This window comes from Apteryx mantelli, chromosome 1 (genome assembly GCF_036417845.1).
Source record: "Apteryx mantelli isolate bAptMan1 chromosome 1, bAptMan1.hap1, whole genome shotgun sequence".
Classification (NCBI taxonomy): Eukaryota; Metazoa; Chordata; class Aves; order Apterygiformes; family Apterygidae; genus Apteryx; species Apteryx mantelli.
The window spans coordinates 155445620-155465702 of NC_089978.1; the positions used below are offsets into that span (position 1 = coordinate 155445620).

Here is a 20083-nt window from a genome sequence, read left to right on the forward strand (position 1 = left end):
GATGGGTATGCCCAGATGTGTGTGCCCAAGTGGTGTGGCAAGGACATTTGTGTGTGACATGGAAGACAAGGGACTCCGGCTATTGTTTGAGTCCTCATCATGTCTATTGGGTTCTGTGATTGGTGTCAGTGAGCTGTTTTTTAGTCAGGTCTTTTATACCCTCTGGAGACCAATAGTTACTATGGCATGATCCTTTTACTTCAGACTCTTGCTTACTTCAGCCTCCATAACCTTTAGGGGCATTTGCTGCTGCTTGTTTGTTTCTTCCTTCTGAGATGGAGTCTGTCTTATGGCTGGGCTAGGGAGAAAGGGATGGCCTGTGTGATGGGCTGCAGCCTCGTTGCCATTGTTGTGTTGTCAGGGCGCAGGATCTTCCCCCCACAAGTCCTCTGTGCTGTGGTCTTATGAGAGAGCAAGTCGTCTGGGCCTGATGGAAACAACATGTTCCTCAATTTTCTTGCTATGAACTGTGTTGCTACTTATCAGTACAGTCAGTCTTCTAATTCTTTTTCTACTTATGGTGCTTACACACATACTTTCATTCATACCTCATTCATACCAGTCTTAATATTTCTATTACAGATCTGTAAAGACAGCTATTTCTATTCTCTTCAGATGTATTTGCTAATCAAGTTAACATAGCTAAGATAACATAGCTAATTTTCTTCAGATGCAGATTAACATTGTTTTGAGGCATGTTTTTCCAGGTTTGGTTCAAGATATCCTTAATACCGTATACATTCCTCTTTCTGGATTCCCAGATTTCTCAGGTTTCCCTGGAAATTCATGTTAGACAGCAGTATTAAATATATTTTTATGTACATAGAGATACGTGTACCTATATGTACATAGAGAGAGATTCTTTCTAACAACCTGTTGATGACTTCTGTCTAAATACTGGTATGGGTTTATATGGTTTATATTTTGTTGTTTTTGGATTCTAATGCAGTGACTTCCCGCTTTTGGGGCGGGAAGGGGTGTTTCAAATAGGGCCTTGGTAATCGTGATGAAGTTACTGTTTTTGCTAGTGATTTGTTCTATCACTCTTGCTTTTTAAAATATGCACCTTATTTCTCATTTGTACTTGTCTAGCCTTAACTTATCATCTTTCTCTTTTGGATTAAATAGTTCTTGTTGCATGGTATTTTCTACTCTTGAAATGGGTCTTCAACTCTTGTTAACTGATATCTCTTTTTTGTTAGACAAACTAGTTAAGGACCTTTGTGTTTAAAATAAAATGGAAAGTTTATAAGTGGTCATTCCTATAAACAGAAATGAAAGGGCAGAAGTGTGTTCCCCTTGTGCAATTTGAAGGGTAGTTTTAGTTCAATTTTACTTAGTGCAACAGAAAACTGGCATGTTTGGGGTCCCCCCCCGCTTAACACGGTGTTGGTCACAATGCAACTGAAAAGAGTCCACAGCACTGAAGTGTGGATTTCTTCCAGAGGGGAGATGGTCAAAGAAGCTGGCAGTCACTGGACCTGAGTGATTCTCAGTCTCCTGGAGGAGGATTGGCCAGGTCCACGCTGAAGCAGGTTGGTAGCTAACATGCAGTGCTGCTCCTGCTGAAAGATGTCAGGTGGGTAATATGTTTCTGAGTCCTTAACTCTGCTGTTTTTCACAGCAAGAAATCAATATTCCTAAAATTAGGATGTCAGTCATAGGTGACCCGTCTACAAGGTAGCTAAAAAGTGATTGTTTCATGAAAAGCATTTGTTAGAGGTCTATGTCTTTCTGCCACCATTTAAAATCTTTTATATTTCCATCAGTTTGTTATAACTAATAATCATTCACCAGTTTTAATAACTTTTGCAACAATTTGATCTAATCTCCTGGATAATGCAGGACATGCAGCCTTGTTTTACACTGAGCGCATAACCTCATTCTGAACAATAGCAAATATTACGATGGTATCTTGAGATGAAAGCTGGACCCTTTCTCCATGGTTATTTTCAGTGCTTTTTGTCCTGAGAAGCCTGACTCATCAGTACTTTCACCAAATATCATTATTCTTTTTCTATGGAATACGGGTCATCTTCGTACTCTGACCTTTCCAAAACCCCATACCTTCCTCTGTGATGTTTTGCAGAAGTTGGAGGTCTAGGTCACTGATTTTGTTCCCAAATATGCCTATTCTTTGAAACCAAAGGTTGCTGTGTGCTGTCATTCTAATATTATTGGTATTCTACATTGTTTTGGCAAGGTCAGCAGTGAAACATGATTATCCTGGGATCTAATGAAATAGTTTCCTGCCTTTTGTAATTCTCCCAGTGGTTCAGACATTTAACCTTTTGACCCATTGGGACTGGCCTCCTAATAAATACTCTGCTATGACAGCAGGTCTGTCTCAGTTGTTTGCTGCATTTTCAAAATGTCAAATGTTTTAAACATTTAACATTTTGCACTTCATTTTCTTCTCCCCCATGATCTCTTTGTAACCCAGCTCAGTAAACCTAAGTGTGTGTTAGACTTCTGAGTCTTGTGTAGTATCTATACAGATTTTATACTAATGAATTATGGCATGCCAGCTAATATCTGGGAGAACTTTTCGCTGGCACAGAGTCAAATATTTTCTGTTAGACTACATCATTAGTTCTTTTATTCCATTTTTATTTACCTTTATCACCTCTCTGTATTAGCACATGTGAATACATGTGCTACGTGTACAATCAGGGCTGCGTAAGTGGTGTATTTTACCCAGATCTGGCCGTGATGAGGTTCCAGATATTTGCTCTCTCTCACTTCACTTTTCTTCTGATCTCTCTGGGAGCAGTTTCAGTATGGTTCTGCAATTATCAGCTGCAAAATGGCATGCCCAGTGGAGCCTGCTCCTGCTGAACAGACCTTCAGAAAATTGCTTTGAACGTGTCAGCAAAAATGGATTGAATATCCCTGAAATAAACCTATGAGTTACTATTTTCAAAGCAGCCTAAGGGGTTTGGACAGCTTTTTAAATCAAAAATCCATCTACATTTCCTGGAGTGTTCTGAGATATTCAACAGTGGGGGGTGGGTGTGTTTGTGTATATACACAACACATAATGTCTTGATGCGATCTGTGTAATAAACAGCAGTGACAGCAGTGACATGAGTTGTTTGTCTTATTTTTTTTGAACTCTGTCCTATTCCATTTCCATTTCTCTTAAGATGGATAGTATTCTAAACCTCTGGGTTCTGTATGTTGCTAGCCTTTTTTAGTTTGTAGGGTGGTAGCGTAGGTAGGTATGGTAGCTTAACACTGAAAATTTAACAAAAATATTCCATCCATTCTTTCACCATTTTTTTTTTTCCTTCCAAGCCATGATTTATAAAATCTCTCCATAGCTCCCAGTAATGTATTAGCAGTTTATGGAGGTTTGCAATTCATCCTGTAAAGGGAAACCAACATTTGAGAAACCCTTGGATGTGGCTCGAATTCATCAACTTAAGACAGCGCTTTGTGCGAAAGGGGTTAAACTGCTGGCAGACATTACAAGCTACGCTGCTGCTGTCTGCAGGCTCCTGCAGTGTGCAGCCAGCTCAGAAATCAGTAGTGCTGGACAACTTGGTACAGAGACACTTGATTAGCTTTCTACAAAGACAGTGTGGGTTGGCTTGACTGGCGTTGAATCAGTGTGAAGAAGTTCTGTTGACTTTTGCAGAGCCTTTTGCCCGTACGGTGCAGCCCAAGGCTCAAGGCATTTGTCGGTTTGAATGTAAGCTCATGCTTCATGGAGCTTCCATGTCCTTTTTGCCTAACTAATCAGCCAGTGGAAAACCTGAAGTGCTAAGAAATGTGGTGCAGACTTAGCCAGCTGGAGCTGCAGCAGTCAGGTCTGGCAGGACTTGTTCTGGTTCACCGCTGCCCACGTCCTTCAGAGTCATGAAGCTTGACTTAAACTTTATCTGTATAGCTTTCATATGGAGTAACTGCTGTGTTTAAAAGGCTGGTTTATAGATTCCCAGCAACAAAGAAAGTTATAAATATCTTTGTTCTGGCACAAGGGTGTATCTGTGAACTCACTGCAGAAGAAACATGTTCTTCCCTGATACAGTGCATTTTTCAGTTTGTGTATCCTTTTCTATGGGTGCGTGTTTCTGACAAATGCAGTTGTAGATGTGCTGTAGTTCAGAAGTTCAGGTTTTTCAAGATGTTTCATGCTCATGCTGGTTTAAAAAAAAGAAAATTAAACCACCAGCCTTCTCAGGAGCTACCTGAAAGATGGAGTCAATAGGGAGATCTTTGTCTCCTTCTGATGTTGCAAATCCTTCAATTAAGTGAGAAATCTTCCCAATGTGGATTTGTCTGACATTCTTCAAAGGCTCTCTGTCCATAAAATAATGAATGGAAAACACATCCCTGTATGCTGTTGTTTCAGTTCTGTCAGATGTCATGTTGTGATAGGATTTTTTTTCATTTAATGAATCATCAACTATGATTCAGTGTAAATTAGAAATGCTCTTCATATAATTGAAATTTCGTAACAGAGTATGAGAGACTAACAATAAATGGAAGCCGCTTATGAAAGTGGAAGAACGGACTGAAACTTGTGAATTGTGATATATGCCTTTCAGCAAACTTCCAGATGTGTTAGGTTTCACTGGGCAAACGAGCCAATTGTAGTGTAGGTGGTATGAAGAGGTCTTGTAATGAGATCTTAATCTGAGAGGCATACTGTAAAAAATGCTATCTCAAAAGCTAGGCAAACTGCTAGTGCCTTCTGGAGGCCTTATGAAAGGGGAAGGTGGTATTTATTTTACAAAATCTCTGAGTTGGCTGATTTTTTACCCCCTCCCACACATTCTCTCAGGTTTTATTCCCTCACACTCGCATACCCACATAGTTACAAGGGCCAAGGCATGAACGTATGCCCAAGTAGTCAGGCCAGGATCAGTGTGTGACATGAGACAGGGGACATCAGGTACTGAGCCTCATCATGTGTCTTGGGTTCTTCTTGACCGGTAATGACAAACTGTTGTTTAACTGTGTGTGTTAGGAGTGGATGCTAATTTTAATATTGTGCCTCATTATTTTGTTTCACCCCTTATACATCTTAGGCAAAGTTTCAGTTCTCTTATCTGGATATTTTATGGCCCCAGTTCTGTTCTTCTTCATCTTGACACCTTATCTTCAGGTCAGTTTGTTCTTCCTTTTCATTTGCATGAAATCACGCATATGGTGCTCTGTAGCAAATAATTGCTGTCTTTCCTTTTAACCCGTAGTCTGCTGTTACTTACAGTGTGCTCATGCATACACAAACACACTTCTGTTTAGATTTCATTTAAACCAATCTCAGTATTTCTGTTACGTATTTCTTTGCCAAAAGGTAGAGATATAATTCACCTGAAATACTGTGGAAGGCATTGACATTTGTATTCTGCCATCTCAACTGTGCAGGTGGCCTTCTGACTTGTGCTGGATACATTACTTCTACTATTTTCTAAGTATCGAGTTCAGAGACAAGTGAAAGCTTCCATTCTGAAAGAGAAAAGGAAAGCTCTGATGTCCAGTATCACAACAGATTTATCTTGCTAGCTAAGCACTCTCTCACTGGCTGCTGATGATAGTGTTTTCCTGTCTGTGCTGCTGATCCGCTGTTCAGCAGGAGTGTGGGCATTGCTCCCCAGGGCATGGGATAAGTGAGGAAAGAAGACTTTCAATTCCATGAAAACTGCTGTTGTGAGAAGGAAGAATCTAAAAGAAAAATTCTGATGATGCTTGTGAAGTTGTTCGAAATAAGACTACATCTGAGAGAGCTGAGATTGACAGGTTTTTCTGATTTTTTTTTAAAAGAAGTTACAGTTGTTTAAACTACTTACAATTTCAGCTTGTAATTTTCTCATGATCAAATAAAGTGAATCAGGAGCCAGAATACTGTATACTATCCAGAAATAAATACCTAGGGGTGAAATGTTGGCTCTGCTGAAGCCAATGAAAGCTCTGGTATTTTCTCAGTAGAATGGGATAAGTCATGGGTGCTTGGTTTGCATATTCTTATGCAATTATTTTACAATCTGAAAGACAGGTCACCCTGAGACAAAGCTGCTGACAAAGCAAAAGCATATTATCCTTTTAAATTTGTCATCCCTTGCAAATTGCTTACTGGGAGACAATTCATTTCACAAATGGAAGTTTTTATCACTAGGCAGTATCATACATCTAACACTGTGTCAGAGAACAAGGCTGAGAAATATTTAAGATTCAGATTTTGACTGAGACAAGACGGGTGTATTCTATAAATGTGCTTGCAACCCAAGAAGCTGGCTACTTATTCCTGATCTCCCTGGGCTGCATGTGTTTTTTAAATCCCATCATCACTACAGCCACCTTCCTCCATGTTCATATAGTAAAAGGAAACTAGTGCTAGGGACAGTTGAGTCCCTAGGCAAAAGCACTGGGACAGCTATGCTGGGACAAATGGCTTAGACTGCAGATTTTTCTTGCCTTTTGTTCATAAAGCTTGCTTATCTTTTTGCTTATGTTGGAGTGGCCTGTGGGAGCCTGATCACTGTGGAGCCCTGCTGTACTCAGACATGTAGGTATACAAATAGAGACCGTGGGGCGTGGTCTGCCTTCATCAGTTTAGCATCACGTTGGCTTTAGACAGGCACATCTGGTGCAAATGTAGTAATATTGAGAGGAGTGCCAGGCTGCCTACCGTCTCACACAACCTCATATGTCAGACAAGTCCCTTTCCTTTTCCTCGTTAGCAGATCCTCTGCTCAGCAGTGTATACCAAACTCCTTTCCTCACCATCTTCACTTTGGGTGGCTAAAACAGCAGGGTTTTTTACGCTCTTCTGAATGAATTGAAGACCTGTATGGATTACAGCGGGGACAACCTACTGCAACCCCATCTTTTGATTCTTGTTCTTCTTTTTGTGTTAAGTAGGCAATCTCATTTGCTCTAGCGGCATGAGATTATCCAGCATTTGCAGTAAGCACCCAGCTGCAGTAGGATTGTGTAAAACAGGTGTGTGTGCTGCATTGACCAAGGCTAATGGAGGCACAAAGTTCCCCACAGCAAATCTGTACCTGGCAGCACTCCAGTTACACTTTGCTTTGGAAATAAATGTGAAGTCTATCATTTTGTTCTTTGTTCTCCAAGACATGCTTTTGTTTAGATTTTTTTCTAACTTAAAATTTTAAAAGATTTTATAATCCCCTGATGCAGCAGAAATGCCTGAAAGATCTTTCTTTCTTTCTCCTATTAAACCTTTGGTTTAAATATTATTACTCTAAAAGTTAATGTGTGCCCCCTACAGCAGCTTAAATACTACAGCTTTAGGAACTAGAATGTGTAGCTTTTTCCTTGCTCTCCATTGTCCAAGCCACTTGTGCTAAACCCAGCTCCAGTTGCCCTGTGCTGACATTAAGCATGTTGTGTGCGATCACAAGGAGAAAGTGCATTCCTATTAATCACCCATGGAGCAGTCAGAACTGCTGTGCTGTCAATTAGGAGAAAGAATTGCAGGCAATAGGAGTATAAATGGCAACAGGTAAATTAAGACTTTATCTCACTAAAGTACTTGTGCTTATTAAATTTATACAAGAAACATGCATTATTTTGTAAGTATAGTTGTTCATGAGGTTTTAGCAGTTTGGAAGATCATTGTTTGCTACTTTAGTTGCTATAAACTTGAGCTAAGTTTTGCCTAGTTACTGGGACTTTGGCTCAGATTGAGCCCCTTTCTCAGAGACTGATTTTTGACTGCTGCAATAAAACTGTTTGAGAGTGCTGGTGCTCCAAGTTAAAATAAAATAAAACAAAGGTCCATTTACATTTGAAATCAACTTTCCTAATGTTGGCATTTCCTGTCTTTATACACTCAATTTTACTTAAATGGTCAGACTTGTTTATACAATAAAATCACAACAGTCTTGTACTTCATTTTTAGATGAGTGTTGAAGATATCTAACAACATGGTCAGCTATGAGTCAGAGGTCTTTCAAACTATAACCCAGGAGAAGGGTAGTGCCTACCAGTCCTTCTAACATATAGAATTACTCCCTTAATCATAACATAATTTAGTTTGAAAGGGATTTCTGAAGATCACCTTGACCACCCCCCTGCTTGAACCAGGGCTAACTTCAGAGTTAGATGTTGCTTAGAGTCTTGTCCAGGTGAGTTTTGAAAGTCTCCAAGAATGGAGATTCCCCAGCCTCTCCAGACAGTTGTTCTAGTGCTGTGCCACTCTCAGGGTGAATTTTCCTTGTGTCCTGTGAGAATTTTCCCAGTTGCAGTTTGTGACTGTTGCCTCTTGTCCTTTCCCTGTGCACCCGTGAGAGGGGTCTGGCTCTGTCTTCTCTATTCCCTTTTAGGTGACAGAAGAATGCAAGTAGGTCTCCTCCTTCCTTGACATTTTCTTCTTATTCCAGACAAACCCAGTTCTCTCAGCCCCTCCTTGTATGTCATGTGCTCTAGTTTCCCAAACAACTTAGCCATTGAACTGTCTGAATCTGACCATAAAGTATGTACTTCAGCATCAAAGATCTCAGACCCAAGCATCAGTGCAAAATAAAAATGACAGAGTATGTTGGGACTAGTCCAAATGTCAATTCTTTCTCAGGCAGTGGTCCCTTGTAGACACTTAGAGAAAAGGAGTAGGAGGAGGGCAGACAACAGTGCTGTTCCTCCCAGGGGAGCCTTTCAAGCTGCCCCAGCACTGCAACTTGTTGTGCTTTCTTGGCTGCTGCTCCCCTCCCAGGCTGCTCTTTTCATAGAGCTATGGGCGATGAGCCTAAAATGGGGTTAGGTCTGCTCCCCTCTCCTCCCATGCGTTGCTTTGCATTTATCAACATTGGTTTTCATTTGCTCTTTTATCACCCGAGCTGCAGGAACCTTCTGCAGCTCTTCACAGTCGGGTTTACTTCTTTAGCACCCTGAGCAACATGCTACTGGATGGCTCTGTAGTGTAAGCTCTTATGTGTGCTGAGGGGGAATCCTGAGAGCCCCACCTGAACACAGATAGCTCTGCAGGTCTGTGCTTGAGTTGCATTACAAGCAGTATAATGAAGAAGGAGTCCCAGCCAGTTTGGCCTTTTCCATCCCAGAGCTGGAGCTGTTAGGCACAGCCTGTTGGGGAGAGGGGAAGGGCATCAAGAGATGTTTCTTCCAGAGTGACAAGTAATCCCCCTCTTTTCTCCCATTCTGCTTATAAAATCTGTGGAAACCAATCCTTTGAGGGAGGCATGAAAGGATTCAAAGAGGATTGCAAATTGATGGGGAAAAATAGTGTTCGTGAGGGTGGGGACATTAGGGTTTACTGCTGTACGTGCTGATTACAGTCAATTCTCTTCTCCTCCTGCCTTTGGGGACCTCAGCTGTCTAGTGACTCGGGGCTGAGGAAACAAGCCACAAGGTCTTATTTTAAAAAGTTTGAGAAACACAAAGAAGAGTAGGCTAAATCTTTATGCTTGTCTCTGAATGTCTATTCAGGGATAAGATACTTCTGCTTTGATCATTTGAGACTTTCCTATGGGCCCAAAGAATACCTTGAAGAAGATATCTTGTCCTTCTCCGTGAAAATGTGGATGGTAGAAATGCCTGCTCTAGCATCTAAATTCTTCTGTTTGTATCGCAAATAGAAAGTATTCTGAGCCTTATAACTTCTACCAAGGATGGCATCTTACAGTATTTTGAAGACAGGATTGTATCTGTACCACTTGTTTTCTTATTCCAGAAGAATTTCTGTTATTAGAGAAATTTTTTTAATATTTTCCTATTTGACAAAATTTCTACCATTTACCATACACGCAGAATATATTGTTTCAGGCCCGTACCTTTTTTAGTAAAAGAAAATAGTGCAAGCTATTAAAAGAAGAGGGTCTAAATAAGGTAGATATTTGGAGTTACTTCCAGGCTATATGTAGACACATGTAGGCGTTTTGCAGTGTAAAAATACTCTTTCCCTCAAAATCTGAGTCCAAATGCCAAAATCCCTCCTAGAGTGAGGCTCAGCTGAATTAAATGGTTCAGGTGATTCAATAAGCAGGTAAGCTACCAGTGTGTAAGTAGTCCTGTTCTCCAGGGAGGGTGTATTGGAAAGTAATGATAGTTATTTATTTAAATTCCATGAATGCACTGGAAAGTTAGTACAGACAATTTTATGGTAATAAAACTGCAATTTTCTACTCATCACTTTTTTGCATCTGTGTTGAGGCATATTCCTTACATCTGCAGCGGGCACTGGAACAGGATTCCTCTGTTCCTTTTCTTACTCTAATGTGCAAAAAAGAACTTTTTTTTTTTTTTTTTAAAGAAGTAGCTTTCTGTTTCTTTGCTGCATCCAACTTCTGCTGTTCTGCCTTTGCAGCTGGAAGTGATCCTTTTCTATATAATTCTGCCCTTGAAACTTCTCTCCAGAAGAAAACTACTGCAAAATTAGTAGCAACAATGTGGAGTGCAATTACTGTTCTTCACAGGTTGCTCTTGCTATTCCCTAGCAACATGACTTTGCTTAATACACGTCCAAAATGGACTAAAAAAAAAAGCGCTTTTAGTATGAAATATGACTTTACATATGGGGAGCTAGTGTGAAATAACTAGTGTTTCCAGGCAGGCCCACAACTCATAAGGAACTGAATTACAGCACACTTTCCTTGCAGCCACATTCAAACAAAAAAGGGAAGGAAGTGCAATTACCTCGGCTATCCCATACTTAGAAAAACAGAAAATAGAAAAATACTAAGCTTCAGTTAAAGTTGGGACTTTGCCATTTATGACAAAGGTAAAAGAGCTTCCATGAAAGGCATGTTCCATCTCAGACTTCAAATGCATTTTGTTAAAAATGGGAGTTTGTTAAGGTTATTTTTATTCTGGCAATGCTTCTACTGGTTTAAATTGGCGTATTTTTAATAGTTGGAGATGAAGAAGTTGGCCAGATGATGGTGTGAACTATAAGTACTAGTCTAGACATTGGTGCAAATTTTAAAATCATTTTGTGGTTTATTAATGTGTGAATTATGTTGTTTATAGAAATAACTTTATTATTGACCATATTCATTTTGAATTGAGCTGCTTTAAAACTACAATCAAACCTAATTAGTTGTGTTGTAGATAAGTGGTTTTCTTTGTTGCGAGCTTTCCCTTTCTTGTGTTTTCTGTGCCTGGAGGGATTTCTCAGGAAGGGAATTTATATCCTCGAGTGCTGTTAAAGGCAATTAAATGGAGATTCTTATTCATTCCCCGTTTATGGGATTGCTGATGAACAATGGAGATAGTATTTGAATGTTCATTTTCATAGTAGTGCTTTCCTTTTGTTGTCTATAAATGTTTCCTGACTGACACATTTAGGAATATTTTTGTTCTTTATTTATAAAAAAAAAAAAAAAAGAAGCTGGAAATTCTGCCTGGGTGCCTAGGGCCTCACACCATGTCATATTGATTGAAATCAGCACAATATGTACTGGGACTGCAGAAGCATGGCAATGTCTGTAGCTGAGTTGAATGTAAATGCCTGTTTCCCCAGTACTTTCTGAAGGCTTTGTTGATTAGCAGCTGATATATGAATTTCAACAGGCTTATAGACACTGTAAGGATCTATTGAGAACAAACAGAAGATGTCCACATTGCTCACACTTTTATCCAAAGCTTCCTTGGGGAAAATACTATGAACTGTTTATATCTTGTGCTACAGTTCTGCATTTGTAAACAGTTTGCATATTGCATATGTTTTCCACTGATATCCTCAGTATTTCTGGCATAGATAAAACCTCTAGCATATTGGTATGCAAGTCCTTTTAGCAAGTTAAATACTTCATGAAGATACTAAATTACACGACTTTACCATTGCACCAACATCGTTATTGATGGCATAGATTAAGTATGCTGGTATTTGGAAATAAGCTTAAATGCTTTTTTTGTGTTTATAAGGTAATAAAACAGCTTATTCAGGTACTGTTTGCAGGTTTATTGCAGTTACTTATCCTGTGCTCATAACTATAGCATATTGTATCTTGGATCATGAATGGCTGTATCATAAAAGTCCTTTTCACTGTGTCGTAGCTAGTCATCTACATTTTCAAATGGGAAGTTGAGGAACAACTTGCTTAAGGTCATATCGAATGCCTGTAGCAAAGCACAAATTGAAACTGTCTTTTAAAGTTTAGTTTTCACTTTTTTCACAAAGCTGTCCGATCTCATGAGAACAAAGAACTAGTAAGGAAACCCCACTTTATTTCAGCTTACTTCCAACTGTTTTGCAAAACATTTAGCAGTTTTCTCCAGCGGTTGGGGTATATCAAGTAAAAGACGTGTTGTTAAGTTAAACAAAAAAGCAAGAAAAACCCTGTCGATGTGTGTGGCTTAAGAGAAAAATGAATAATCTTCTTGAGTCTGGAAATTATGAAATGACCTGTGCTTAGACAGTTGCTTGGGTATAACTGAATTTTGATCAGTTCTCTAGTATTTCTGTTGACTACTGACTAGTAAAGTCTAGGAATCTTGTTCAGTATTCTGAGTTGAAAGAGAAATTGGAGATAGGATCCAGCATCTTTTATCTTCTGTCCCTCTGTAGGAGCATTCAGCATCCTGCTTTCTTGAATGCGGGAGGAATCAGACAAATGGGGCACTTCTGTAGCTACCACACCAAGCTTTTTTCAGCAAGCCTGTAAACCCAAAAGTTCATTGTCTAGTTTTCTTGTGTGTATGCACATGCTGATTCAGCTTGTATTCTCAATCTGTTTCTGAGTTTTCAGTCTGCTTCTCTGCATGGGCTGTCTATCTCACATGCGCTATCCAGTCAATACCTAATAAATCTCTTTCTTCTTACACCACTCTGACTAAATATGCATCTGTCTTTGTTTTGATAGCGATATGCCTATGATTTGCATTTGGAGCCTCTTATTACTTTCAGTGTCGGCTTCCAAAAGAAAGTCTCTTGACCTCTCCCAGCCGTCTTAAATGAAAAACAACAGGACATGCCAACTACATGAAGGTTTAACCTAAATTATGAATAAATTTTAGAGGCTTAAAGCTTTCCCATTTTTTAAGAAAAATACATATAATATGACTTGAGACCATCAGTCACTTCTGCAAGGGCACTGCTGTTTGTTTGCTTTGTAATAGTGCCAAGAAATACTAGTCAGGTTTGGAGCCCTCTGGGTTACTTACTGTATTCTTCAGGAATAAGTTGCAGTCCTTGTCTAAGACCTTGGACAATCTACATACCCAAAGGGTGAGGGAGCAGGGAGTAACAAACAGCCAGGTGATCAAAAGCAAGTGCTGGGCACATGGTTGTGGGAAAGCCCGTGGGAAGAGAGATTCACAGTTAGACTGCATGCTGGCTTGGATTAGCTAGCGAAGGAAGTGCTACTTGTAGGTTGATTTTAGCAGCGTTCGGATAAATAGGATGTAAAATGCTAGAGGTAAGTAAAGAAGATAGCACACCTAAATGGAGCACTAGTACAGCTGCTGCCACATCACATCTTGCCAGGGGGGCACTATTGTACCAGCTGGTTTTGAGGGAGGGGCTCAGACCTGCTTAGTTTGCATAGAGACGGTTTCATCATAGACCTACGTCTGTCACTGATTACTCTTTAGCAGGAAAATGTCACAGAACCCTGAGCTTTGGTTAATGAGGTGCGAAGAAAGGACAAAAATATACAGTAAGCTTAATTAAAAAAAAAATTGCAAGTGACTGAGTGAATATTAAGTGATAAGCGGGTATTCAAGTTGTGCCACAAAATAAGGCCTGTCCCTGTGAATAACCCCAGTGAGGCATCTCTGGCAAAGACTTCCATCTTGGTGTACCACTGAAGTCTGCTTAGGATGTAAGTGGCTCTCTTGGATAATCCCAGCCTGCTTCTTCCTTGCCCCGTGTTAGCAATGTGGAGGTAACTAATACATAATGCATGCTGCCTTGCAGCAAGTTCACAGCTGAAACAGGTAAGCATGTGAACAAGTTCAGTGCTGTTGCATTATGCATCAGGGAAACTACATTAAGTGTCATAAAGGTAAGCTGATTGTTTGCCTGTTCATCTTGGTAGCAGTCAACTCATGTTTTATTGCTTATTAATCATCACAGTCTAGAAGAGTACATTTCTATGCAAATACTTAAGAATTCCTGCCCCAGCAGGTGGCTAGTAAAAATAAATCTGAAACTCAGAAATAGCATCCTTCATTACCTGATTCTGTTTTTAGATGATCTTTTGCGTATGTGCTGCATTGTACACCCAAATCAGACTTTTAGCTTCTCTTCTCTTGTTTTTTTCAAGTGCTAAATATAATTTTCACTTTACAGTGATTATTCATGTCACTCACTGCACACTAGCTTTTCATTGCTGTTAATATTTGACATATAAATAATTTATTCATACATATATTATTTGTTTGGATCAGTCATATTTTTCAATTGCTCTTTCAAAAATCTGTGTCCATCTTACTCATATTTTTTTTATGCCAGTTTTATTCTGAGGTTAAAATTTCCATCAGGGGTTATTCTGAGTTCAGTGACAAAGGGCCTTTTCCTGAAACTTATACCCCTTTCTGTGTTCTCATTGACCCGTTTTCCTGTCTTGTCCACTGTTGCTATCCTTTGTGATGCACTCAAACTAATATTGATCATTGTTTAAGGCTTGTTGTTTCATAGTTTTCAAAGTTTAAATTTTAAGATATCCCTGAAAAGTCATCATATTGGTGTGCGATTCTCAGTTCTCAATATACATATATAATGCTTAGTGGCATCATGTAACTCAGCTTTTATGATCAAATTAAAAAAAAAATCTCCTACCTCAGTCAACAGCATCTTTCAAGCAAAGTGTTGAAATATCATAATGTGAAATTCAGAGGGGTCTCTGTTAGGATAGTCCTTGTCGAAATGTTAAATATATCTCGGTGTTCATGGCTGATTTCAGCTGTTGTGCCTGCACTGGGAGGAGAGTTCTCAAGAGGACAGAAGCCATATACGTGGCTTGTACGTTTTATACGTGGATTTGTACAGCCCTGTCTGAGTCCTGATTTGACTTTGGAAGACAACGCGCTTGTCAAAAATACCCTGCAATGTGACTGCTGAAACTAAAAGCCACCATGGGACCAGTAGTGAATTCTAAGAGGTTTCCATGAGTAATCACGAGTGACAGTATATATCTACACCAAGCAAGGCAGCATCATACTAAAGATAACTGAGGTAATTAAGTAATATATCTCCAAGGCACAGTATAGCACCAATTGGAAATACTATCACAGAAACAATACAAACCAGTTAGTTTGGGCACCATTCCTTTGGTTACAACCGAGTGCTTTGCTTCTGCAGGTAACTTCTTCAGTGTTAGCTCAGAGAGCTATATGGCATACATTAATGCACTTGTCCTAATCCAGTTGAAAAGGTGGAAAAGCATGGAAGAGCGTGGCCCCACTCTTGCCACCCTGGCAACACCTAGAATTTGGTTTAGGAAGAAACCCATATGGACAGCTGTGGTACCAATGCAGGTGACATGGTATTTCTAGGCAGGAACAGCATCTCACCAGGAGCCAACCTGGCTGTAAAGATATCCCCTCACTGTAAATATCTGACAAAAATATTGACTATTTCTCAATGGTGAGGGCAGGGAACATCTGATGTGCATTTGCATGGTACTTCAGCCTTGCCCGCAGCATCATGTGGTATCAAAGCAAAGCTATTTCCCCAATCAGATTTCCATAACATGGTGTTATGTTCTCATATAGAATAGCCTTGGATATGTTCATCAGGCCAGTTTGTATCCCACTCTTGACTTAAATCCAAATGAGCTTTTCTTTAGCTTGCAGTCCAGGTTGCAACCTTATCACAATTTGAAAGAGATTCGTCTGCTTCGTCTTCCTTCCATACCCAATGCAGGTGCCATTTGCATCTAGGTCGCCACAGTAAATGCCTCTGTTGGTGCCAAATGCCCCCCAGTTTAGATCTAATCCATTGCTGGCCCTCACCGCAATATGAACTTCCTAGCTCCTGCTCACCTTTTGGCTCTTTCCTGGCTGACACATTCATGAGGTGGTTGTGGAGACTGCAAAGAACGTTCGGCCATGCGAGGCTGCAGCCTGTTTGTGCTGTTGGCCGAGTGTGAGTGTCCGTGTGAAGTGCTGGTGTGAGGTGTGTTGTCGCTTCCAGGTTGGAAATGGGCAGTTGCTGGAAGACAGTTGTGCCAATTACAAGGTTTGTTGAGCTGAACGGATTTTAAGGTGGCTGGCTTGCCTTACTGCGGGGATGACTTCAGTGAAGTAGGTGTGAGCAGTTATTTGAAATATCTGGGCGTACCTATATCGTAGCAAGGTTATGAGGTTTTGTAAATCAGTAAGCATACTAAGCCAATTACTAAAATATAAATTTAAAGTAGAACAAACACCTGGCTACAAGCTTAAAAATATTGATGTATGGTTTAATATAAAAGTGAGTAATGCCATGGAAGTCCTTAAATGGGTATGTCTGGAAAGTTTTAACTTCTTGGCGTTCCAAAGAGACCATTAGAAGCAGAAGCTGGACTTTTTGCTTACATTTTAATTAAAAGACATGCCTTGTGTTCCTCCTCATGATGCATGGATTTACATAATTTCCATTCATATGGGAAGAGAATTATGCTTCCTTTCTTTCCTTCCTCAAAACTTTAACATATTGATAGGAGTTTAAGAAACAATTAAAATGGTATAATGTGTGGTAGTATTCAAATTTGGTTTCATAGGAAAAAATTCCTAAATGATTTTCATATATTTTCTGCAGTACAAGGAAATGTTAAGAAAGTACACAGTAATTTTCTGTCAAACTTTGTAATGTAAAAATTATATTTAAAAGCTTGGCAATTTGGTTATGCTTTTATGCATTGTATGTGCATTATATTTGCACTTTCCCTTTTCCTTCTTATATAGTGCTCATGTCTGTCAGAGGTGAGGATTTAGACAATGGGGTGAGGTTATATTGTGTAAGAGCAAGTATATAGCACGAAAAGTATATTACAGCTTTGAAGATCAGCACAGAATTCCAAAACAGAATCAACACAGTTCATAATTGCTTTTTAAAATATTTTGCAAAACAGATGGCATAATTAAATGATTTACCTTAGGTAAAAGATCATATGGATAGTTCTGGTATGGTGCAACTAGAATTCTGTGACTTCACTAACCTACTAAGAAGTTCAGATACTTTTGACAGTCAGTTGTCCTACTCTCCTTTTAGAAATATATATTTGTTCCTGAGATTATGGGGAGGAGAGAAATGGAGAAAAATGTTTGGTTAATTAATGATGTTTCCTTTTTTTTCAGGCTTCATGTGCTAGCTGTTGCAATGATTCTGGAAAACATCCTCAGTGCTATTATAGACCCTTGCTAAACAAAGAAATTATTAGATTTGATGTATAAATAATAATTACAGAGTTGTTTGGATAAATCTTTTCTTGTCTTATATTCTGTTGCTTCCCAGAGCAGTTTAATAAATAGAACATAGGATTTTTATTTGTTTGCTTTTTTTGCAAATCGAAAGGGACCATGGTCCAAAGTAAAGAGAAATCTTTTCAGGAAAACATAGTACGTACCTGGAAGGCCATCATTACTATGTACTTGTATTTATGTATGGGGTTTTAACTGTCCAGTCCTCTGATAGAAAGGGCTCCAGGTCCCATTTCTTCATGGGTGATGAGATTCTCTAGCCATTTCAGTCCCACCTGCTATTCTGTTATGTGTTTTGATTTTCCCCTGGTACCAGCGGCCTTTTACGTTTATCTTATAGTGTCTTGTAATAGACTAGTGCTTTTTGCTTAGGTCTCAAATTAGGCACAGTGAGCCATTTAATATAAATATATATTGTGAGATATAATTTATTAGCAGTGTTCCTGAAACAGTCTTCTGAGTCACAGGTATAGTGACTGAATCAGTGGATAACAGTTTCATTAAATTGAGTTTCTTGTTATTTGGAAAATCCTATCCAGCAAGTTGCTGATGCTTGCTATTTCAGTAATTTGCAGTCTTTCAGGAAGACAGCTGGGTTAATACATTATTGAATATTTTTAGAATCCTTTAATGCTGAGTTCACAGAATTCTCCAAGTAGAGTGGACTTAAAAGCTGCAAAGTTCTGAGCAGGGTTTTGCTTTGAAGTTTTTAAGGGACTGTTTCAGTTCTGGTGCCAGTAAAACTTTGAACATGTTCTGAAAGGCTATAAATACTGACAGTAAAACAAAGAATTTCATTTGGTAAATGGTTCTTATTGATGGGAAGGCAAAGGAGATCAGTGGTGCCAGTGGGAACAAATGTATTCTGTGCTGTGTGGTTTGGTAGGTCTGGGCAGAAATTAATTCCCCGCTGAATGAATAGATACTACCATGACTTATACCTCTCTCCTAAATTGGAAAAATAAAATCACGGTCTTTCAAGGCACATCTATTCTCTGAGTTAAGATATGAGAGAGTTTTTTCCTATGTTAGGTCTTCTTAATATTTGCTTACTTGTTTAGGCTTTCTCCTGAGTTAGGCCATATGATTTGCAACCAGGTATCTGTTTTTAAAGCTAACACAGACAAAACAGAAAGATCTCGCTTTTATGTATCTGTAGTTTTTTCTTCTGTCTTTGATAGCTAAGTGATATCTCCATCATTTCTACTGTCATGGCTTGTACTTTGTTTTCTTCCAAGTTGCTTCTGAGCTGTCCAGAATAACATCCCTTCAGATACTGTCCCTGAGAAAAACTACCTTATTAAGCTGATCCCTCTAAGCCGGTAACAAGAGGAGTAAGAGAATCACTGAAAATTACCTATTTATTCATGAACTTCCTGAACACTTAAATATTTTGGTTATTTCCCTATGGAAAAAGGAACAAAAGCAGAAGCAGAGAACATTAAGTACAAATGAAAGGAATGAAAGAAAGGAACTGTCAAACTCGGTGTTTAGCCTACCGGTCATGTAGGTGGCCACTGCTTGGTACTTGGCTCATTTATCTTTCTTTCAAGTTATGGGAAGCTTTTTTGCACTGTCTCTCATTACCATGAGGTCAGCTCCCAGCATAAAAGAACATTGAGAATGGAAAGCAATTTAGAGAGATTTGCCAGCTATTTATGCTTAGGGGAAAAAAAAAGGCAAAAAGGAGCACAGTTTGCGGAACTAGAGAATGAAGGAATTGATGAATATCAGTTCACCTCATTCAAGAGAGTTAACCACAGGCGGTAATTAATGGCTAGTTAGCAATGCACCATCTTGATCTCAGTGCAGGCTGCCTGGATATGGGCCATATTTCGGTACTGCAAATGAGAACAACTTCAAGATGCTTCATTTCAGCTAAATAAGACGGTGACCCTCTGCTGCTAGGAAGCTGCTAAGACAGTATTTATTAGGTCAGAGTTTGGGACTCACAGATCTAGTCCATTCCCTCTAGCTATGCAGGTGCTCGTTACTGTTGATGTTTTTTTAGGACTTCAGTGGTTTTATACTGTGCATTGTTTTACTGTTGCAGGCATTTGGACAATCCTTCTCAATTCACCGCAAAGTGGCTGAAGATGGTGAAACACGTGAAGAGACTCTCCTTCAGGAGTCTGCATCAAAGGAAGCTTATTACCTAGGGAAGATTTTGGAGATGCAGAATGAGCTGAAACAGAGCAGAGCAGTGGTCACCAACGTGCAGGCAGAGAATGAGAGACTCACTGCTATTGTCCAGGATCTGAAAGAGGTAATTGGGTTTGTGGATGGAGCAATGGGGTGAATTTTCATGGAGTATGATGGATGGCATGGCACTGAGTTATGAAATAGTACAGGACATAAAAACACACACCTGCCAGTCGATGACCGTCAGAGACTTTATGGCATGAGAGGTTTGGGATTTAGAAAGGAAAAAAAGCAACTAAAAAAAAAGAACCACTCCACCCAAAACCAAAACAATCTTCAAATACCTTAAAGCCCACTTCAGGAAGTTATAATTTTCAAAGTACTGTAGGGTTTTGCATTTTATTGTACAGTTCCTACAGGTAGGTGCATTTTACAGAAATATCTTTTTTGCATTCTTCTCATTCATGCAGCTCCTTCTCTTCTTCTCACCTTTTACATCATTTCTCAAGTATTTTGGATTGGCTAGTGTTAGCTAAAGCTTTCACCATTTTTGTCCTACTCGGGAGTAAAATTCAAGGGCATGCTCATGTTTAGAAAATGGGCAATA

At 39.4% G+C, this 20083-nt stretch overlaps 1 protein-coding gene across 1 annotated transcript in view; it reads left to right on the plus strand.

Annotated features, from left to right (window-relative positions):
• The window catches only part of BICD1 (BICD cargo adaptor 1), a 190203-nt gene that overhangs the window by 80530 nt on the left and 89590 nt on the right, over positions 1-20083 (plus strand). Inside the window, exon 2 of the mRNA XM_013947444.2 lies at positions 19388-19600. Coding sequence (XP_013802898.2) covers positions 19388-19600 — 213 coding nt within the window. The remainder of the gene's footprint in view (positions 1-19387; positions 19601-20083) is intronic.